The following is a 23,824-nucleotide window of genomic DNA, read 5'->3' as shown; positions in this document are numbered from 1 at the left end:
CTTGTCACCCAGATGTTGGTGAACTGCATTACCCATTATGTGTTTGCATCTGGAATACTGGCAAGTGCCAACATATTCTGCAGCATTGTACAATGGGTGGATCGTGTCTACAACAAGCCATTTTCTACTCAAAACCTTTCAAGCCATTTGGTCAAGGATCTTACCTGTAAATAAAATGTTAAGTGTAGCACACAAACACATACTAAATAAACAAATATATGTATATCTCCAATAAGTTAAACCTAATAAATACCATACCAAAACCTGTCAGATAAATACGCTTACAGTCTAGGTAAAGAACACAAGATGGCAATAAGGGTGGCTGTGCCATAGGTGAAGATGGCCAAACTATTGCAGCTAGCTCAGTAAAATGTTACTTTAGCACCCCTTATGCTTATAATTTGGCTGAATATAATGGGAAATGTAGTGTACAATGTTTGAGGTACCAAAGTTGGCAATCACTGTGCTATTTGGCAGTTTGTAGTTTTTTGTGGGTGGGAGAGGGGCTGTTTCTCCTCTTCAATGGTCCATTTATGTCCAGGCACTGCATCTCTGGGAATGTGGTTCGTTTTTGCGGGTGAAGTTGTAGTGTTCTCTGGCCACACTCATTACTTACCCTCCCTTGTTCTGTTTTTTTGTTTGTTTTTTTTCCCCCTCACAGGCAGGAAGCCCTTTTGGCCGCCATTAGCGAGAAAGATGCAAACATAGCTCTGCTGGAACTTTCGTCCTCTAAGAAGAAGAAAACGCAAGATGAAGTAGCATCACTGAAGAGAGAAAAAGACAGGCTGGTGCAACAGCTCAAACAGCAGGTGAGTGGTCTATTGACATCATTAGCATTTGTGGCGCACCTCATTTTTTTTTCCAACTACTACTACGACTCTGTCTGCTTATCTGCTTATTGTGGTGATAGTTAATGTTAGTGCCTTTTTAGTGATTTTTAATAAGGATCTGTCTGTCTGATTTTCCACTCTGCTCATTTGTATTGCTTGTAAAATCTACCGTTAAAAAAAATAAATAAAAAAAAATAAAGCAAATGAGTATTGTGCATTACACATTAGTACTCCAACAGGAAACATGTTATTACAGATACACTTGACCATTATTATTCGTTCCTGTCACATTATTCGTATAATTTAATTTCATCAAGCAAGTAGAAATGTGTGAATATACCCCGCAACAGCGGTGCTCAACTCACTCTGTCCATTGTCGTAGGTATGTGTGGGCATGAACATGTAAATTCTGCACCATTTCTCTTAGGAAAAAGAAACTTCTAAATATATCAAGCATTCACATACAATGCAATAAATGCCCTGACACAAAAATTAAAAAATGCAATTTTTTATATAAGACATTGTGTATACTTCATATTAATATAACATATTTTTGGAACAAGTTTATTTCCACCATGGATAAATTTGTAGGTAAATGCTTCTGAAACATTGCCCTATTTCAGTTTCTTTTACAAATTCAATTTAGCTCTAAAACTACTTTTTTTTTATAAACCCCTAACTTGGGTAAAAATAACAGGGATTTAGTTATAGTATATGATCATACGTTGTGTAAGCCTGCCACTATTTACAGAGTACCCCATTTTTGGCAGATCCTGCTGTAACAACCGAATACGCACTCTTGCACATTTAACAAACTCACAAGACTAGTCCACTTTGGACACTCTTCAATTTTAAGAAGGGCCCTGTAATTGTTCACAACAGTAACCTTGGTCTTTATCCACCCATCTAGTGCTAGAGTGCCTGAACTTGTTGTGTAAACTCCTGAGCTGACATTAGGAAAAGTTAGCAGTCATCTCTGCATCTCATCTCATTTACTAACCCTTTCCTGGCACAGTCTGTCCTGCCCTGTCCTGTCCTCTCCATAATGCTAGTTGACAGTTACTACAGATTATAAGTTACAGTCTTGATGTGTCCTGCCAGGCATTTTATTCCTGGGAATAGTTTTAGTTGGGGAGTCTAGCCTGCAGCCTAAGAAAAGGGTGTGTGTGTATGTGTGGACACAGTGTTCTGTGACACTATGCAGACTTGAGGATGAGATCAGATGGAAATCCTACCAGTTACTTCTGGGTTATTTCACCCTGGGTTCTTAGTCCTTCCTCTCTTGGAGAAGTATTTCTCTCTGTCTGAGATACCTTGAGATTTATTTCTGTATGACACAAATATATATATATATATATATATATATATATATATATATATTGTAATACAAATTAATTTACAGCGCACACATAAAAATACACTTATAGATCTTATCCGGCTACTTAAAATCGCCTAAGAAAACTAACATGGGGATTCAGTTCCACCAATGGCCCTGTTGTGTTAAGCCCACCACTACTTCACAGTACCCTAATATCGGTGGGTCCTACACTAGTTCCAAACGTGGAATGTCACTTTTATTATAAACTTCATTTAGCACATATATAATTTGTATTGGGAATATATTCATCAGAATACGAACACTTTGTTTAGTTTTGACACTATTTTTAACTGATTTTATCACATTAATTTTATATTCCATATACTCCCAATGCTCTTACAATAGATTAATTGAATACACTTTTGTTTATATAGCACTATTTAATTTGTCTCCAACGTTTGGAATTAGTGTAGGACCCACCGATATTGAAGTACTGTGAAGCAGTGGTAGTGCAAGACTTTTCCTTAAAGGGACTCTCCTGTGCCATTAAAACTTATCAGTTTTCCTGGCACTGCAGGACCCTGCAGTGCCCCTCTCCCTCCAACTCCCCATACCATGTTGCTGAAGGGGTTAAAACCTGAATCCAGCGTCGATGTCCCTTGGTGCTGTCAGGCTCCGCCCATGTCCCTCCCCCACCAATGTCAGTCGGTGGGAGAGACATAATGCCCGCGCGCGCATTAGACCTCCCCACAGGAAAGCATTATTCAGTGGTTTCCTATGGGGATTCCGGCGACGCTGATGCGTAGCGTGAGGACGTCCAGCGTCGTTTAAAACACTTTTTGTGTTCTAAGAACACGGAAGTCCCTCTAGTGGCTGTCTGATAGACAGCCACTAGAGAAGGACTTAACCCTGCAAGGTAATTATTGCAGTTTATAAAAAAACTGCAATAATTACACTTGCAGGGTTAAGGGTAGTGTGAGTTGGCACTCAGAGCACTCCAATGGGCAGAAGTGGTCTGGGTTGGGTGCCTGGAGTGTCTCTTTAATTGACTTATGAGGTAATAGAGTTTTTTCACCATTCCAAATGCTATGGATTTATTTTTTATTTCCTTACTTTGTGGATTTATTCTTGTTCTAGACACAATCTTTCCTTTATATTACATTCTTGTGATTGAGCAGATCAACAAATAACATCTGTTTGTGTTTGGTTACCTTTAAAATATAATTTGCACTTGTCATATTGTAATGCACATTGTGACAAAAGTACTCCTTTCCCTTGGTACCTTGTCCTGGGATTGGGGTGTTACACACAGTCTTTTCAGGCTTTAGAGACACTTCACACGCTGGATGAGGTAAAAGGACTTGCTCTTTTATTGTGGTTCCAAAATAAATGCACAGTAAGGTATAAACGGTAAGAAAATATATAAAACAAAATCCTTGCTCTTCTGAGCACTAACTAAACAAAATAATCAGCTAACTGGGTTGGATGGCTTGTCCATTTCTCAACATAAACATAAACAACCTTACTGTTTCAGGGTTTTCAGCTCACTCACAGAAACCAAAACAATCTCCCTCCTTCCTTGGCAGGGGAGTACTTAATAGCACTGGTAATTGGCAATCCTTTTCAGGTGAGTTAAATTAGGATTCAAACTCTGGAACTGGACTTCTCACCTGTAGGTTACAAGCAACTTCCAAAATGTGGAGTGGAGCACTGGCCCACCCTACTCTCCAAGTGCTCCACCCCAGGGCCCAAATATACACATATTTAAAGTGCAACATTCATTATAACATAACACATTTCCCTGGGGCTAATTACACAAAGTAGGAACCTTGCAAAATCTGGGGAGGTATATAGATTCCCTCCAGCACAATTCCTTGCTTTCGGTCACAACATACATTGGTATAGAGAGAGCTCAATTTTTCCTCAAACAGTTTTGTGAGTAAGCAGCAGCCAAAGATTCCTTGCTCTAAAACCCCTACAGTAAGCTTAGTTTGGGTGTTTAGTATGCCCTTTTAGCCACAGAGATACCAAAATTTGCAGCTTATTTTTGGACCTCCGTATTAGTGTTATACTTGATAACTTTGTGTCTGTATCTCCAGTGCCTTCATATACCTTCTGTTTTCTCTCATCCATTCTCCATTCTAATTGCCAAAAAAATTAACAGACCCACTCTAGATAGGGAGTGTGACATTAAAGGGACACTCCAGGCACCCAGACCACTTCTGCTCATTGGAGTGGTCTGGGTGCCAACTCCGACTACCCTTAACCCTGCAAGTGTAATTATTGCAGTTTTTCATAAACTGCAATAATTACATTGCAGGGTTAACTCCTCCTCTAGTGGCTGTCTACTAGACAGCCACTAGAGGTCACTTCCTAGTTTCTAGCACAGGTTTCCTGTGCTAGAGCGTCGCTGGACGTCCTCACGCTTTGTGAGGACCTCCAGCGTCGCTCTAAACCCCATAGGAAAGCATTGAAATGATTTTTCAATGCTTTCCTATGGGGAGACGTAATGCGCATGCGTAGCATTTCCGCGCATGCGCATTAGGTCTCATCAGCCGGTGGGCGAGATTAGTCTCGCCCACCGGCCGACGTAATCACAAGGAGGAGCGTCGCGGAGGCGGAGACAGCGGCGAGGGACATCGCCGCTGTCCCAGGTAAGTCACTGAAGGGATTTTAACCCCTTCAGTAACCGGGGATTGGGGGGTGGGAGGGAGAGGGGCCCTCCAGTGCCAGAAAAACAGATCGTTTTTCTGGCACTGGCGTTTCCCTTTAAATCAGCGCTTATAAAACTTCAACAGCAGCTCTAAAACATCTTGTAGGGATACCTCTCCCCTACACCAAAAAAATTGATAAAGTGTGATACAAGTAAATGTATATTCAATAATAAAACGTTGTTTTACCCTTGCCGTATATGGGTAGATAAAGACATATACCGTTATGACATCTCCGTTCTAATTGAGCCTACATGCCCTGAGTTTTCCTATTGGCATCAGCATAAACAAAATCTTATGGCTTGATCTTAAACCCTAATGATTTTACGAAAATCTATGGACAAATGGATGCAGTCTCAGGGGTTGCACAAAGATATGCTGTTTGCTTTATATTGGTTTTATATATAAGATACTTGAGACTCCAAACTTGTGTTTTTCATGCACATGTATAAATTTCACTTAAAGAGGAACGTTCACTGCACAGGATTTGTAATATTATGTTTACTTATCACCTGTATTTAACAAATCTGTATTTATGAGGTGTGAAAAATAAAAAATGTTTTACCCTTCAACCAGGCACTTCCACCTTGGCTCCCTGACAATCATTGTTATAAGCTCTGTCCTTTGCACCTGGCAGTCAGCATAGAAGAAAGTTTACAGAGGAGAGAAGTGAAACAATATTTCTATTTCTCCTGATTTAATCCTGGCTGTGTTCAAACGGAACTAGATTGTCATCTCATTTGCCAAATCTTTAATTTGAATTTAAAAGATAAACAGCATGCCACACAAAAAAAGGCTAAAGGGATAATAATTGTAGGATTGCGGCTGAGATGTCAGCAAAGTTCTTGATATTTTGTTATGGCTCTGGCATGTCAGAGTTCCTGCAGGCTTTTGCTATTCGTTCTTTCACATGAAAGAAATGATCCCTTGCGGTTGATGAAGGTAGATGCTTGGGTCTTCTGAGCCTGTGTGCACAAGAAGCTGGTCAGGGTGTATTGCTGCCGTGATTGCCTGAAACATGTCCAGGAGGTAGGATTGCAGATCTGAATTTGATACCGTTTCTGATATATACCGTGGATGCCCAGGTTGTTTCTTCAAGTCCTGTCCTCCAGATCTGCTAGTTTAAATTTTTGTGTCGCAATGATTTCATCTAGCGCCTGTAGTTTGTCCGCCAGACTGTTGTGAGCAGTAGCGAATTCATCCATTTTCTGTTCCATGTGAGCAGTTCTTAGGCCCACATCTTGCATTTATTTCCTAGTTTATCAGCCAGTGTCTGAATTTTGCATGAGATGTTATTCTGTATAGAGCCTCATGTTGATCATTGTAATCTAGCCTGGAGAGGCAGGAGGTGAGGGAGAGCTCTCCCTGGACCATAACTCGTCTCCATCTTGGGAGGATTTAAGGCCTCTGCGGGCTTTCAAGGCCAACGCTTTAGCAAGGAAGAACGAGTCTCGATCCACTTTTGCGGTCTAGGACCTATGTCTCTGAGACATAATGCAGGTTTCGAGGGAAATTTTCTCTGTAGGCCGATTATTTTTAGCTCCGTATCGCCCGAGCTATAGGAGCTTCAAAAACTCTTAAGCGCTAAACCACGCCATCCTGACATGCCTTTATGACTGTATAATACATATTATACTTACCTGAAGTCAGGGCCGGCGCTACCTGTTAGGCGGACTAGGCAGCCGCTTAGGGCGCCCCTTGGGAAGGGGCGCTGCCAGGAGCGCCGGCCCCCCTCATGCTGCAGCCGCCCAAGCGCTATGTAGAGAGCCTCAGGCAGCTGCAGCTTTGCCCGGGCTGGTGCATCCATGAGGGCGCACCGCCCGGGCGCAACATGAGGAGACAAAAGCTCCCTGTACCCGCGGACCATACAGAGCTCGGCCACGCTACAATAGAGGTGGGGGGAGAAAGAGAGTGGGGAGGAGGGAGGGGGGAGAAAGAGAGTGGGGAGGAGGGAGGGGGGAGATTGACATCCATCACACACACACACACACAATCATGCAATCCTTACACACACACTCAATGCACCCCTTACACATACAAACACAGATTCACACAATGCATTCCTTACACACATATCAGGACATCCCCTACACACCCCACCCCCTGTGAACAAACTCATTGGTGGAACATGAAGGTGGACCCTGAGCTGTGTAAAGGGCCCCCAAAAAAGCGAGTTGCTTCCCGTTCTCCCAGAACATTGATTTTTGTGACCACAGTTACAAACAGCCTCCAGAGATCCTGTTCTACACCAGACCAGTGGTGCCAGACTGCAGCTAGAGCCCATCATCATCCTCATCTGGTTGTAAGTAGGCAATTTAGTATATGATTCGGGGCACTAATCTCTAATTTACCTCACATTAAAGAAACACTATAGTCCCCAGAACCACTGCAGCTTAATGTAGTGGTTCTGGTGTCTATATCCTGTCCCTGCAGGCCTTTTAATGTAAACACGGCGGCACTGCAGCACTGGCGTTAGTTAACATGGCAGATCATATGGGTGGGACATTGTGATGTCACATGGGGGGAGGGGGGGCGGCAAACTTTACTTTTGCCTAGAGCGGCAAAAATCCTTGCAACGGCCCTGCCTGAAGTTCACTTTGAAATTCACGTCTTCTGAATGACAGATCCACCTTCAGTAACCATGACTGTCTAATAAAAATGAAATGACATTAATAGTGCCTTGTGAATTTGCTAACCAGAATTGCTAACCACATCAGTTAAAAAAATAAAAATAATTAAAATGTTTAGTTCTAAATTTAAGACACCCGTTGACAAACGCCTTTAATGCCAAATGGAAAACCCAAACTTGTGTAGAGCACCAAACATTCTTCTCAGAAATGGGGTCTATTGCCTGGGAACATAGTTCTGGTCTGAAAGTAGTCTAGAATTCCTCATAGTTGCTGGTCCAGATGTTCCTTATTTTTCTTTCTCACTTTAGAGTGATAAACATGTGGGATCGGTTTTCTATCTGTGCCAGACCTCCCCAAACACTGTCCATCTCCCAGTTGCCTGCTGCTTCTCACAACCACTCCGAAGAAGCCTTCTTGCTTTCTGTTGCGAAGCCTGTCAGGGTTGTCCTGTCCTTTGACTCCATTCTGTGGATTTTTCTGGTCAACCAAGAAGAGATGAGCATCTTCTTTCTGAGAATAATCTATGTACTTCAAGGGTCATTCAGACACATCTTTTTAAAACAAATCCAAGGAAGGATGTAAACAGAGAAAAAGATGTGTCATGGGCTAACCTGTAACATGGATATCAACTGCAATACTTCTGATCTGGGCAGTAGAAAAGTTTTGCCACAATCCACTTTTAATTCTGTAATTAAGGTTTTGAGTGTGGTTTTTAATCCTTTGAAGAAATGGCAATACATAGCTCTCATGCCTTATCTCATAAAAGGAACACTATAGTGTCACGAATACAAACCTCTATTCCCGACACTATAGTTGTAATAGCTAATTTTAGTTCCTAGGCCCCCCTTGCCTCCAGTTAAAAAAAATAAATAAAAACTATCTACTCCCCTTCTTTCCAGTACCACGGAGGCCTCGCGCAACTGGCCAGGCATCGTTCTGTCTCCTTCACTGAGCTCCTCAAATTTGACAAGCTCTGCCAATCTAATGCTTTGCCATAGCAAAACAATGGGTTGAGTCAACCCTGCCTGGCCCCAAGGGTTGAGCCAACCCTGCCTGGCCCCAAGGGTTGAGCCAACCCCTCCCTGGCCCCAAGGGTTGAGCCAACCCCTCCCTGGCCCCAAGGGTTGAGCCAACCCCTCCCTGGCCCCAAGGGTTGAGCCAACCCCTCCCTGGCCCCAAGGGTTGAGCCAACCCCTCCCTGGCCCCAAGGGTTGAGCCAACCCCTCCCTGGCCCCAAGGGTTGAGCCAACCCCTCCCTGGCCCCAAGGGTTGAGCCAACCCCTCCCTGGCCCCAAGGGTTGAGCCAACCCCTCCCTGGCCCCAAGGGTTGAGCCAACCCCTCCCTGGCCCCAAGGGTTGAGCCAACCCCTCCCTGGCCCCAAGGGTTGAGCCAACCCCTCCCTGGCCCCAAGGGTTGAGCCAACCCCTCCCTGGCCCCAAGGGTTGAGCCAACCCCTCCCTGGCCCCAAGGGTTGAGCCAACCCCTCCCTGGCCCCAAGGGTTGAGCCAACCCCTCCCTGGCCCCAAGGGTTGAGCCAACCCCTCCCTGGCCCCAAGGGTTGAGCCAACCCCTCCCTGGCCCCAAGGGTTGAGCCAACCCCTCCCTGGCCCCAAGGGTTGAGCCAACCCCTCCCTGGCCCCAAGGGTTGAGCCAACCCCTCCCTGGCCCCAAGGGTTGAGCCAACCCCTCCCTGGCCCCAAGGGTTGAGCCAACCCCTCCCTGGCCCCAAGGGTTGAGCCAACCCCTCCCTGGCCCCAAGGGTTGAGCCAACCCCTCCCTGGCCCCAAGGGTTGAGCCAACCCCTCCCTGGCCCCAAGGGTTGAGCCAACCCCTCCCTGGCCCCAAGGGTTGAGCCAACCCCTCCCTGGCCCCAAGGGTTGAGCCAACCCCTCCCTGGCCCCAAGGGTTGAGCCAACCCCTCCCTGGCCCCAAGGGTTGAGCCAACCCCTCCCTGGCCCCAAGGGTTGAGCCAACCCCTCCCTGGCCCCAAGGGTTGAGCCAACCCCTCCCTGGCCCCAAGGGTTGAGCCAACCCCTCCCTGGCCCCAAGGGTTGAGCCAACCCCTCCCTGGCCCCAAGGGTTGAGCCAACCCCTCCCTGGCCCCAAGGGTTGAGCCAACCCCTCCCTGGCCCCAAGGGTTGAGCCAACCCCTCCCTGGCCCCAAGGGTTGAGCCAACCCCTCCCTGGCCCCAAGGGTTGAGCCAACCCCTCCCTGGCCCCAAGGGTTGAGCCAACCCCTCCCTGGCCCCAAGGGTTGAACAGATTCTACTGATGATGCATTAGCATTAAGCTGTAGTGGTTCTGGTGACTTGTGTCCCTTTCAGTGCATACTTTTGCATTCAAAGCTTTTGTGACATGACATTGCATTCCTTTGATTGCCATATTACATCAAGCAGAATGGAAGCACAGATGGACGAGAAAGCTGCCCTGTGTTGGAAACCATTCTCCAGCTTCTCCATAAAATTTCCACTGCTCCCCACCGTATGCTTGACCACATAATTTCTATATTCTTAAACGTGTTACCTGGCAAGTACATAGAATTCATGTGTGCAAAAGTAAATTAATAGAGGGAATGCAAGGAAGTGCGTTTTCAATTTTTTTATTTCTCAACGTCCACAAACTGTGGAAGGTGGCAGAAGACTCGGAGGCAGGTAGACCTGCCTCTGTTTTGCTGTGGCACTTCAGCAGAGGGCTGCTCCACATTCACACAACACACTCTACGTGTGTGGCTGAGAGCATTCAAGACATATGGACTGACACAATACCCATCACCTCTGCTACCCTTAACGCACAATGACTACTTCCCACCCAGACTGGACCCGAATGCCTTTAGGGACATAATCTGCCATGCCAACCCCAGATTCCACCATGTTCACACCCAAGAGGGTTGTTAATAGCTTGACGAACTCCTCGGGGGTGATGCCCCCACCTTTCTACAGACTTTCAAATATAAACAGTTGACGAACTTCATTGACGCCCTCCCCAAAGGGCGAGCGCTCACCAGACAACTGACCACATTTAAAGGAGTGCTGTATGCACCCAGCCCCATGGGATCTCAATGTTGCAGAGGGAGACCCCAACAGAGTAACCCGCTTTTATGGGTAAATGGGAAGCTGCCCTGGGAAGGACTTTTACTGACAAGGACACAGGAGACGGCATTTAAATTGTTGAGTGATTGGTTTAACACACTGGCCCTACTGCATGCGATAGATCCAACTCACTCTGACCTCTGCTGGAGATGCGGCACAGGGGTAGGCACCACACTACACCTCTGGTGGTGCTGTGAAAAAATAAGACCATTCTGGGTGGGCATGCATAATATGTTGGGAAAATTCTCTGACGCACCACCACTTGAACCAGCGGCAATGCTCCTGTACCACACGACCAACCCCAGGTCCCAGTACAAGAAATCCATGTCCATTAGAGTTCTGAACATAGCCAAACAGGACCTTCCCCACTATTGGAAACAGGTGATTACTCCCCCACTCCTGACATGGTTCACCCAAATGGAGGAACTCAGGGCAATAGAGGAGCTCCACATGGGGGCAGCTAATGCCAACACAGATTTGGTCCCACTGGATCCTATCCACTGCAGCGAGAGACTTCACATCTCAATTAGGCTAAGCAACTTCACCTGACGAACATGAAAACCACAGACTAACGCCTTACCTCCCACACCTTTCCTTCCCCTCAGCACTTTCTCTCCACCCACCCCACCTGTCTTTTGATTTACACTACAGTACTCTTCTTCGGGTCCCAGAAACCTTCCTGTACTGGTACACGGGCAAAACGGCGACCAGAGCGGGGACTCCCCACAGCAACAGGGTCTAGCAACCCAAGGTAGGGTAAGCAGCAAATGAAGCTGACCTAAAACACTCACCAAAACTGGGGAGCCATAAATGCTGTATTCATAGGGTACTGGAGGTTACTATCTGCTTGCCTCTAAAAGATATAGGACCTGCGAGTCCAACATGTGAATACTAACCGTACTAAATCGTGACTGCGAGTCACCACAGTATATGTACGTGAACACCATCTCCCAGTATGAACGCTGATACCTGAGAACAATGGGACCTGCATGTCTGTGCTATCATTTTTTCCCATAACAAAATGTTGAAAAATTCTATAAATATATTTCCATTTTTTTTTTTTTTTTTATATTTCTGAAATTCTTAACCCCGGTCAGCCAACTACAGTGTAGTATTTTAAGGTCAGTGGGAGTTATCGTTCGTCAACAGCTCATGGGCAGCATGTTTATTGTAGGGATCATGTCCTCATTCAGTAAGGAATGCTACTTGGCCTATGTAATGGTGCCTTGAAATGAGCTATCTGTTTCTCTGGAACACCATGTGTGAGATGTGAATTGTATTTTTCTGGCCACTACTGGATTATTAATCTGCTGTTTTGCGAGAGTTGTCTACTCAAAAGCTTTCTGAGGTGAATTTACATTCCATATCCTCTGCCGTCTTCAAATGAGCAACTAGGCTCTGGTTTCACCAGCATTTAGAGTGCTCTAGCCAACAGTCTCCATGGAGCATTCATCTACCACCACGAGCATTTGCCTTCCAGTAACAGATACTTAATCTACAACTTCTGGAAATAGACTTGAAAAGGCAGAATATGCTGTGTTTAGGTTGGAGGAATAAGGCTGGATTACCGGCCCTTACATAACACAAGTATGAAAGGCAAAAGCAGGACTTGCGGTGGAACAGAGCGATGAGGGTTTCTTATAGGAATATTGACAAATTTCTGGCAAAAAGTGATTTCTTTTTAGGAACACTGTCAAAGCAATTCTCATGGTAAATCTGTATTTGGGTCCGTTTCACCATTCTCTGTGAGGGACAGTTAAGAACCATGCTATGCCCCTTTTGCTATTAAAGGACAACCCCTCCCCAATTTAAAAATGAAAACATTGTATTATGCATTTTCCATTGCAGCTATAACCGAAAAAGACTTACAAAAGCTGCTCTTTTCTGTCACCTTTACAAGCCCTCCACTTTTTCCCCAGCACAGACTGTCTGAGGCTGTCCAATCACAGACTTTCCAATGCGGCTCATTGAGAAGTCTTTGCAATGCAGAAGCTCTGGTCATTTGTCTGCCTCGTGAGTTTAGGTCTAGTGAGCTAAGCAACCAGGAAGTGACAGGACCAGTTGTCTGACAGCTAGAGGGTGTAACAAGGTTTATTTATAAACGTGACAAATTCTGTTAAAAACTATTTATTTTATTAATTATTTTTTTTCATGTTGGAAAAAGTGCAGTGACCAAAGGCAAAAGTGCTTTAGGTTTTGGAATGTTGTTTAAATGACTACAGAATGCTTCCAGACCCCTTTATCTCAATGAAGTGGTCTGAATGCAGTGGCCATTTAGTTTAACCATACAATCTAAAACATTGTCATTTAGTTGGTACGGCAGTGTCATGATTGCAGAGTTTGCACAGCTCTTGTGGCTGTCTTCCTGACACACTTCCTCTGTGTGAATGGACTTAGACTCTGGTCTTAATCCAATGCTGCATTTGATTGGCACAGAATAGCAGTTTGCTGCACATGCACTAGCCTCCCATTTCTTTCTTACTAAAAATGGATTGAAGGGAACTAAAACTTCACACGGGGGGAGGGGGCTTGGCAGTAATATAAATAGGTAGCTGGACACAATAGCCGTAGGAATACATTTCGTATTCCTAACACTAAAGGGTTCCTTTAACATATGCCATAACATTGAGTATTAGTTTGCATTGAACCATTCCCAAGGCCTCAGCCAGATGCTGTAGATCCTGTATTCTCAACCTATTTTGGGGGATACTTCCACCAAAGGCAGGGGGTACACTGGGATGCAAGCAGCAGGGCTTCTAGAAAGAGAACACTATTTGGGACAGGGAGTGTGACTTCCATACTTCCAGCCCTTGCATCACATTCTGAACCTGCAGTGAGAGTCAGAGCGCATTGTAGACTCTCTGCATGAACTCGAACTCGGTAAGTTCCAAAACGTCAAGGAGTAAAATTAGAGGTCACAGTCCGAGGCATGTGCTTCATGTATTGTAGCCTAGTTTGGCTTAAAGGGACACTATAGTCACCAGAACAACTACAGCTTCTTATATTTGTTCTGGTGAGTAGAATCATTCCCTTCAGGCTTTTTGCCGTAAGCACTGTCTTTTTTAAAGAAAATGCAGTGTTTACATTACAGCCTATGGATACATCCACTGGCTGCTCCTCAGATGGCTACTAGAGTTTCGTTTTGGGGCAGCACTGCCATTCAGTGTCTCCCCCCTCTGCATGGAGACACTGAATTTCCCTCCTAGAGATGCATTGATTGATTGCATCAATATGAGGAGATGCTGATTGGCCCAGGGCTGTATTTGGCTTGTGCTGGCGCTGCCCCTGATCTGCGTCCTTTGCAGACTTGGCCAATGCAATGCCTTTCTATGGGAAAGCATTGTTATTGGTTGAGAGAATTTCTTCTGATGATGTCAGCCAAGCAGGCAGATCAGGGACAGACCCAGAAGCAACAGACTGGAATAAAAGTAAGATTTTGATATATCTAGTGGGGGGGCAGCGAGGCTGTATGGTGGTTTTAAAACTACAGGATCAGGAAAACATGTTTGTGTTCCTGACCCTATAGTGTTCCTTTAAGGGTTGGTGAGAGTGAGAGATCGAGCACACACAATACACAGAGACCGCTTAAACATACACAACATCAAGGCAGCACGCTATATACAGCCTGTGCACACACAGCCACATATGTTATATTTATTTTAAAAATATTCTATACTACCTTTAACCCCTTCCCGACCATGGACGTACTAGGTACGTCCGACAAAAGACTGCCGTTAAAGAATGCGGACGTAGCTGGTAAGAAAATTGAAAAGCTGTCTGGTCACTTTGGGGTTAATCAGGCTTGTTCTCCAGTATGGGATTAACTTAAATATATCACTGTCTACATGTTTCATTTGGAATTTAAATCGATAGAAATTACTTTCTTGAGGCAGGGGTACTTAGGAATTTATTTTACACCTGCAGTGGTACTTCTTCGCAAAAGCTTGAGAAACACTGCTGTAGGTCATATGGTCTGAAATCTCTTCTATCTGAATTGTTGGTTAGTCCTATCCTAAAGGACAGTATTTCTTGACCGGGGATTTTAGCAAATGCTAGTTGTAAATATACTGGCAGAAATAGGACCGATATATCCACGTTTTAGAGGAACAAGACATTTAATTTTATTTTTTTCATATTAACCTTGAAAAAAAACCTGACCTCAAATTAGCACAGCCTCAAGCTCAAGTTTGAATAGCTTAGAAATGAAACAATATTTACTCCTGCCCCCGGAGTGTCACAATGCTGTGTCAGCATCAGACTCAGCTGGGGACAAGTGTCCGGCACATCTGTGCACATTCTTGCTCTGATGTGCTGTGTATGTACTCAGCTGTTTAACCCCCTGTACTTGTTTTGGCTGGATGACCCCTCTACACTTACTGCAGAGGAGTTGGCGGCAGGATCCAAGCTCGGGTGCCGTGAGGGAATGGGATTAACCCTTTTCCGGCAGCTGCGTCCAGTATGACTGCACTTGGGGATTAGAGACATAGCAATATTTAAGCATTTACAAGATGAAACCCCAAGAAAACATAATTGTTCTTTTGATTACTGAAAATATTTTGGTATGCACATTATACTATGGTGTTGAAGAAACACAGGTTGTTGTTTATTTTGGGGCTGGGCTTCTCTCCTGTCGCTTAAACATTCTTAAAACATTTCCTGTCCTGCAATGAGCTCAGCATATAAAGCATTTGTGTGGTATTACGGAGCCAACCTGGCTGCCAAATGTCATTGTGACTTATGATCAAATCTTGTATTTTTCACATGCACCCAAATTATGAATCTAGCTTGGTAAAAGCTTTTGGATTGCCGAATTGGCTCAGTAAACCAAAACAATTGTAAAATAATATATAATCCAATAATTTTGACGAAACACCTCTATTAAACTCTGCCTAGAGTCAGGGAGGTTTCCTGAATCTGCACACTGAACCCGTTGTAGGTCCAGACCCAGGATTTATGAACCACTGGTCTTTTAAATTCATGTTAACGATCTCCTCCATAAATGTTTGGTTTTCAAACGGTTTAAAAAAAAGGCATTGTGTTGTTTTTCACCATGCTTTGGTAATACTGACCTCGTTAGTTTTATCTAGCATGTTGAGATCAGAGGAGTGCTGTGTACCTGTAAAATCAACAGATCTGCCATTGAGGCTTCCAGATTTGCCAATGTTGCAATACCAGATAGGGATTGCATTAATCTCCAGATGTAAGTCTGACATTTCACTACAGCCACTCTCAATCTCTATGCATACAGTCACAGCACACTTGAATTCTGCCTGCTTTATTTGTTTATTTTTTGGCATGGGCCTCTTTTCCACCACTATAGAAAAATATGAATTGGTCAAGCCAATAAAACAATGATGTTCCCAGAATTGGTTATGGCCAAGTAATGGGACATAGCAGTGGTTTTAAATGTTGAAAAACTATTTTATGCAGCTTATTGAATAATATTTTTATTTTTTCCTTAATTATATTGCTTCCTCAATGTCCGAAAACTCTTTGCAGAACTGGCGCATAGTATTCAAATTTACCTTTCCCCCTGCAGACGCAAAACAGGATGAAACTCATGGCAGATAACTACGAAGGAGACCATCTGAAGTCTTCTGCCCACTCCAACCAAACTAACCACAGGCCCTCCCCAGATCAGGTAAGAAACAGACTGAACAGCTGAACCACTTCAGAGTTGCAAATTTGTAATATTGACAAATCACAAAATAGACCCATTTTCATACCAAAGCAGATAGCCTCATGTGTCGATTGTTTAAATTTATGTTAGAAATAGAAAGGTCTTAGAGCAATAAGGCAATGTGTGTATAAAACTGACTATAGTTTCAGGAAAATGCATAGTTTGCAGCAGAGCATCAAAATGCAATCCTATTTCTACAGATATGCTGATACCATTCTCGAGTCTTTTGCAGCAAATTCTACTGTCTCTTACACTAGAGTAGTGGTCATTACTTAATGAACATGAGAGCATTTGTAGACTACATTTCACATTATGCAGTCCTAGCCCAACACCCACTTGCATCCAGGTGGCACACAGAAAAAAATAACACCTTTGGACAAGTGCCTTCTCAGACTGGTTGTGTCTGTAGATTCACCTATGCATCCTGTTCTACGTGGATTACTGATTTTGGGTAAATTTACATTATAATTTGTAAAGCAGGCTCCCCAGGATCATGAATTAATGCATCACAATAGTTTTGAGTGGGATTGTATCCTTTTGTGCCTTCAGAAGTGTTCTGATCTGACAATTCCTTTGAAATATATTATGCAACTAACCTACCCCTCAGGGCCATGTCATTTCCTTCTTGTGTCTCTATGCCAAGTCTTAAGTGGGATCCCTTCATTTTTCTTTCTCTCTCGCTCTTTACAGATATGCCTTACATATTAATAAGGATAATCTGGAATTAAAGAAAATAAATCATTGACATATAATTCTTTTGAAAAAGTATAGTGTAAGATTGACTGGAAGGCATACATTTTGAAAGAAAAATAATTAGGTCCAACTAGTCACCCCATGGTTCTGCAATCCATGATGCTGCTTAAAACTGCAAACTAGCTATCACAGCATTATGGAACTCCACTATTTATCACAGGATTGTGGAACTACCTTATGTCAATCACAGCAGTAAGAAACTGCTCACTGTCATTATCCTGATCAAATGGTTACTACAGCCATGATCACTTCAGTGATTTGAAGTGGTCGTGGTAGTAGGAGTCTGGATGTGCAGTGTTTCCGTTTAAATTATTTGCATTTGCACCCCCAGAAAGCCTGACATTAGTAGCCCAGAATGTTTTATTCATAGTACCCATTAGGGTAATTTACACAGAAAAGCCCCCCTCCCAAAGGGTTGTTGTAACCCTTTAAGGAATTGCTGTTTGCCAGCATCAGCATTAAAGGAACACCGTAAGCACTTTAATCCGCTCAGCTCTGCAGTCTCAGCAGTGTACCCTGCATAGAGCTAATGCATCTCTATGAAGAGATGCTGATTAGTGCAGTGATTCCTGAGCATGCACACTAGCCCACTAGTAATGAGTCAGGGGAGAAGTTGTTGCCAGGGTGAGACCATAGTATCAGGGTAAATAGGCAAATTAATCTTCTTATTTGCTTACTTCTGTGGGTGGATGGGCAATCTAAATAGGTCACTCACATTCTAAAGTTAGGAATACATGTTTGTAGTGTTCCTTTAAGGAGCTGCCCACTACCAACCACAGGCTTTTTATATTGCTCATATCAATTGCAGCACGAAAGGGTTATCATCAACACCATAATCACTACAGCATAGTGTTGTGGTGCAAAAGAAGTTCCTAGTTTGACATTACTGTTCTCAATTCTGCACTTGTTTGGACATAATTATTTTACTGTGATTGTCTGCTTACATTCTTAGCCAATTAATTCCTTCCAAATATAGACAAAATTGATATATCTAATGCAGATATAGGAGAACAGCTTTAGCTATTACTAACCAGACCTTGGACACGTGGGTGACAAACGGTTTGGCTCTTATCCGGTGAACGATTGGCACCATAACCCCTAATTCGTCCAATAATTACTGAGCTTAGTCTGCCCCCTTAAGAAACTGTCCTCTTTTAATCACAGTATTAATTAACTGCACTCTGTCACTCGCCAAACTACAAGAGCATTTCATGTATCTTTGTAAGACAGGTTATCCTAATGTTACTCAAGGTTTGGTTTAGCCTGGAAGGCAACGTGTCCGCTAAATACAGTATTTTACAGTATATGGAGATGTAATTAAACAGTATCCCAGCTGTCGTTGAACTTAATTTCCCATTATAGTTTGCTAGCCTGTGACTTGCAGAGCTTTATGGGAATATAGTTCTACAACAGCTGGAGAGAGTAAACCGTTTCCTACCCATGAGCAAAACATAGAAGCTAGATCTGCAAGTGAAACCATGCAATATCAAATGTTAAAAACTACTGTAAAAACATTTTGATATGCATTTCCAAAACAAATCCTTTTCCTTTAGTTTATATAGAGGCATAGCGGATGTCACTGCTGTGTCCTAGTATACATAGTATTCACAGTTTTATATATTATATATGTTACCTGGCTCTGGCTACAGTTTATTATATGCAATATTGTTGACTACAGAAAGCTTTTTTTTACCCTGTGGCAATAAGAGATTGATCGCAAAAAGATGCTTTACTTAAAGCTGGGTAACTGGTAGCCAGACTGCCCTAGACATGTAAGCACCCCCAGCCTGTACCTCTTAATTAGTACGATGGGTATTGTTACTTAATACACAGACACCATTTTGTATAGTGTGCCCCATAAAATGCTGCAGCAAAGCAAACTCTTAACCTTTCCTTCTAGGTTTCTACAGGGCAGGTAAGTCAGAGCATTGATAGGATCCCCGTAATAAACTAGGTCATCTTTATTGAATTTTTTGAGTAGGGGGTTTACTACTTTTCTTTCTGCTTATATATATTTTAATGTGTTTTGTATGTTTCTCCTCCTGATACTAACCAGATGTTTTTCATTCCTCATGCTGCTCTCTGACGGTCCCTCTGCCCTCATCATCTCTCAACCAATAGGATGATGAGGAGGGTATTTGGGCATAGCCAATGAGATGCTTAGGTCAGCCATTTTGTTCAGAACGGTGAGAGTCTTGCTTGGTTAACAATTGGGGACTTTTCTCACTGCCCCTTGCATGCCATTCGCTCTCCACTTTCCCTGTATGCATGGTGACATATCATTAACTCTTCCAGCTTTTGGGAAATACATTTCTGGTGCTCTACATCTCCCACCTACATCTTCATTTCTCATGTCCTTTGCATCTACATTTGTGCAAAACTATAATTCACCTAGCTTATATTAAAGATTTGCTCAGAAAGATTTAAATGTTTAACCCCTTGAGAACCAGGTTTGCACTTAGCCCTTGCCATGACACTCATGATGTGGCATTGGTTCTGAAGGGGTTAAGTATCTTCCTGGGACATGCAAATCCCTTTTTTCCCTAAAGATATATGTAATGTTTTTTTATTTTATATATTTCTGTGTAATTTCTATAATCTGTTTTAAATCCAAATATTTTCATTGACTGTTGAGTAAATCTGTTCGGTTGGTTTTATATGCATCTGTTTCTGCTCAAGTTTTTGTTTCCCTCTGAAAGCCTGATTTTACCCCCCTTTTTTTTCTTTTTCTATTTCTTAAGTATTATTGGGTACAAAAAACGTCAACGTGATGTCCACAAATACAGGGGTCTTCTTCAGGTCCCTGCCAGGGTTATTACATCTTTATAGCTGGCTTTGTTCCTATAACTCAACTCCTGCAGAGCATTGAGCTCTTGTAGCCAAGGTGAAAGGGTTAATCGGGATTTAATCCTGCTTTTTTGTTGTTGATGTTGGGAGAACTCGCAGAGCATGTAATTAGAGGAATGCATGGTCCTGGGCACCTGTGAATGTTCAGCCAATCTCTGGGAATGTCCTCCCAGCCTCTTGTCCACAGCATAGCTCCAGCTTATTCAAGCATAGTGAGTGGATCAGGGTCATCTGTATCAAACACTCTGTTTAACCCTCTGCCAGCTGGGAAACTGGGCAAAATGTGCCAGACTGCTTGAGGGTAAATGTTTACTATTATATTGCTTTTCCAATTTTTTTTGTCTCTCTCAATTCCACCATGACAAGAGTTAATGTAACACAGCTAGACAAAAGCTGCAGATTATGAGAATCTTGCACAAATATATACAAGTATAGAAATGAGAAGTAAATAATAAAAATTTTGGTTTCATTAGATAATTTATTATAAGATGCTTCTTTTATTGCATCCTTGAAAAATTATTAATCCAAAGTCGAATATACTCATGCTAACTTGTATTCATGTTTCTTCCTTATTTTATCAAATACCACTTTGTGTAATGTTTTGTTTACCAATCTAGCCATTAATCAAATACTCCTTAATAATCCAATGTCTAAGCAGCTTCTAGATCTCTGTTCAAGGGTATCCAGAAGCTTTAACTTCCAGAGAAGTCCTTGAGGTCCACATTACATCCTTTTCTAAGCTTGTTCTTCCACACGCCTGGATCCATAGGCAAGCTATGCATCCTGTCTGACAAAATCACAATGGGTAGCTATAAAAGGCTCACTATTAGAAAGGCTCTCCCACACTCTAGCTCAGCCCTGCATCTTCTCACACCTTTCCAAGCTTTGCCAGGGTTCTCGAAGGATTCTGGGAATCAGACATAGAAATAATAATCCCTTGGTGTCGTAGCTAATTAGCAAAAGGAGTCTTTATACTAAAGCACTTGTATTCAAATGCAATTCATTGATAGAGGCTTATAAAGTACTAGACACAAGGTCATGACAACCTGACCTCTGTGATTTAATTGGATGCTTATAGATCAAAGCAATGGAAAACTCTCAGCCCGCTTTAACACTTTCCCTGCCAAGTAAAATAGATTTCTCGATCCTAGAATTTGAGCAGGGCCTTCTTCACCTCTTTTGTCGATTAATTATTTGTCAAATAGCGGAAAGTTCAGGGAGGAGAATTTGGGTGGAATTACGGAGATGGTAACCCAGGGCCTCATTATCTTTTTGGCTCAAAAGCAGCTGGAGATACTATATTCAATCACTGTAATACCAAATGGATATTATAGCATTAGTATAACCCAACAGGGTCTGCAGTGCTTGTGCGTCAGGACTTAAATGGTGCAATTTGTCTGTGTGCATAAGTTCAGTGTTGAATGAATACAGCCTGATTTACAGCCTGATTTAAAAATGTATTTTTCTGAGAAAGCAATTTTGTGGTTAGGCTGTTATAAGGTTGGTTTTGTTGACATTTTATCGAACGTTGGATAGTCACATTGTACAAGGTGACACATCTTGTCAGAGTATGTGACCCTTCCTTCACTTCAACGCCACATCTCCAACAACTGCTTGTTTTCTCCCATCCTGCCATGTTAGCCGCCCTTATCAAAATGCTTGAGGGTCTGTTGCGGGTGTCGGTGTAAGTGATGCCCCTTGTACTTATCATCCGATTAAGGACCTTGTTAATCCGTCCTCTGTTGGCTCCCAGCACATTCCTGAAAGATAGTTCTTGTGCTCGGCTGCTAAATATTTAGTATCCGTGCAACAGAGAACTGCTTTAACCATGGAAATTTTGGCTGATGATTTCAGACACAACATCATGCAATGGAGGGTGGTGTAATATGGAGTCCTAGTAAACCGTCCCTCTGACTCTTAAAGTGTACCTTTGAGGAGCATCGGGCCCTTAACCCCATTTCAGTTTTACTGTGTTTCCAAATGTTAACTTTGAATCAGATGGGTAGTAAATTCATCACTTTTGTTTGTGAGTTAGTAATAAGAGTAAACATATGTACAGTATTTTTTATTCTCGAGCTGTTGTGGACATCTCCTCGGTTGCCAGATTATCGCCACCAGGGGTTCGCTTTTCCTTCCATAAAAGTTCCACGAGTGATTATAGCTCTTCCCATTAATCACCAGCCGAGGCTTGATGCAGGGTAAACAGACACTTTATGGGTGATAAACAGGCTTTTTAAACAACTGCCCCCAAGAACATGTCATCATATCAATACATTTCACAATTGCCATGACTATGTCTGGGACATAATTTACTCACAGCAAGATAATTTATTTATTGGTCAGACAGAGAGCCTAAAATACTGTTACCTCAAAACATAACTTTCCCACATAGTATCCTATAACATTTACTATCCCTGTGAAGTTCTCCTCGGTGGGGGGAAGCTACCTAAAACACAGGAGTCTGGCTAGATTTGAGTTCTGCGATCCTGTTGCAAAGTATTTTTGGTGCCTTGTCACCTCCCTGCTCTCCCTTCCAAATAGAGCCCGGTTCAGTGGTCCTGGAGCTGAGAGCTACCTCTTTGAAGTTTGACCAGACCACAGTATTCACGCGATCCGAATCAGAATTCCACGTAGTTCCTTGGTAGCTCCCGGTACCTGGAAGAGCAAGTCCATGAGCGATTTAGAGTGGCTATTTCAGGTTCTCTAGCTGGGAGGTTCAGAATGGAATGGTTGATACAGTGAAAATGACTCTTTTCGGGGATGGTAGTGGTAGAGACTCCTGCACCAGTTCATAGCGACCGGGTGGTTTATCACACCAGTGTAGCAATCCTATTAAAAATCTTCAGTAGATAGAGCATTTTGTAAATCCATTAAAGTTGAAAATGACTTGGTCAACCATAATGTTGCACTGCTGTCTGAACCCCCTTTATGCCTGGCTACCAACCTTCTTCCTTTTATTTATTTCCGCCCCTCTCTCCCATTGCCAACCCAGTTAGTACAATTTACATGAGCCCAGTCCATTATGAGTATGTGATGGTGTTAGCAGGGGTTATAGATATGTGTATGTTTGCAAAGCAGGCACCATTCTAATATAGCAATGTCTTCATGTGGGCTTCTAGGTTCATTTACTGTTTATGCTTGGGCATCAGCATGACACACACAATGCCTATAGCTAACTGTTTGTACACCAGCACAGAGAGAACATCTTCTATGGTAATGTTACAGTTGAGAAAAGATCTTGGATTACTGTGGAGCGAACACAGACACAAACTTTGCAACTGGATTGCAGAACTCAAATCTAGCCAGATTCCTGTGTTTTGGGCTGGGGAAGGGCAGTTTCCAGAACCACCTGCAGTGTGTGCTGGCTGGATAGCTGGATTGACTCTCTGGGGTCCGGAGCTGTCTGGCTGCACATCTGACGGTCATATCTGGGACACTCTTGTGTCCCTTGGCATGATAACAGAGATCTGTGGGGATATGTGAACTCTGAAGTGTCCCTAGCACTTGCCCTTCCCGAATCATGTCTTACCCCACTGTGATAAAGGAACAAGCCTCCCACTCACACAGTATTAACCTGCTGTTAAATAGACTTTGTGTTCAATACTTCTTCGTTTCATCAGACAAGGCTTCACAAATCCTCCTCTAATTCTCCATGTTCTGTCTGAAAAACAAATTGCAAGCTGTGTGCAGTAAACACTGTCTGTTCCTCATACAGAATTCTCTCTGCTATTCCCCAAGTATGCTTAAAAATAATTATTCCTTTTAAACAGAGTTCCATATCTTGGTTTCTCCCCAAATGATCCTTGTAGTAGAATGATTTAAATAGCTGTAAAACAATGTTCCTATTGTTACTGGAATACCCTTCTACATTTCTAATTCCTGTTTTGCTAGAGAAGTCATTTAGTAGTCAGTAGGGGACAATTGTATTTAAACACATATATTTTTCATTTCCAGTTAACCTCTGG

At 43.0% G+C, this 23,824-nt stretch overlaps 1 protein-coding gene across 10 annotated transcripts in view; it reads left to right on the top strand.

The window, feature by feature from the left end:
- ERC1 (ELKS/RAB6-interacting/CAST family member 1) overlaps nucleotides 1-23,824 on the top strand; it is a 235,961-nt gene that overhangs the window by 184,483 nt on the left and 27,654 nt on the right. For 5 of the 10 annotated variants that reach the window (XM_063447689.1, XM_063447687.1, XM_063447688.1 and 2 more), the window contains 3 exons: nucleotides 662-809; nucleotides 16,119-16,220; nucleotides 19,134-19,198. In XM_063447689.1, the coding sequence (XP_063303759.1) occupies nucleotides 662-809; nucleotides 16,119-16,220; nucleotides 19,134-19,160 (277 nt within the window). In that variant the 3' untranslated portion in view covers nucleotides 19,161-19,198. The remainder of the gene's footprint in view (nucleotides 1-661; nucleotides 810-16,118; nucleotides 16,221-19,133; nucleotides 19,199-23,824) is intronic. The other 5 variants (XM_063447680.1, XM_063447684.1, XM_063447678.1 and 2 more) reach the window with 1 other exon arrangement.

This window comes from Pelobates fuscus, chromosome 3 (assembly GCF_036172605.1).
Source record: "Pelobates fuscus isolate aPelFus1 chromosome 3, aPelFus1.pri, whole genome shotgun sequence".
Classification (NCBI taxonomy): Eukaryota; Metazoa; Chordata; class Amphibia; order Anura; family Pelobatidae; genus Pelobates; species Pelobates fuscus.
Note: the sequence above shows the minus strand (reverse complement) of the source record. Positions and strands in the feature narration are given on the sequence as shown.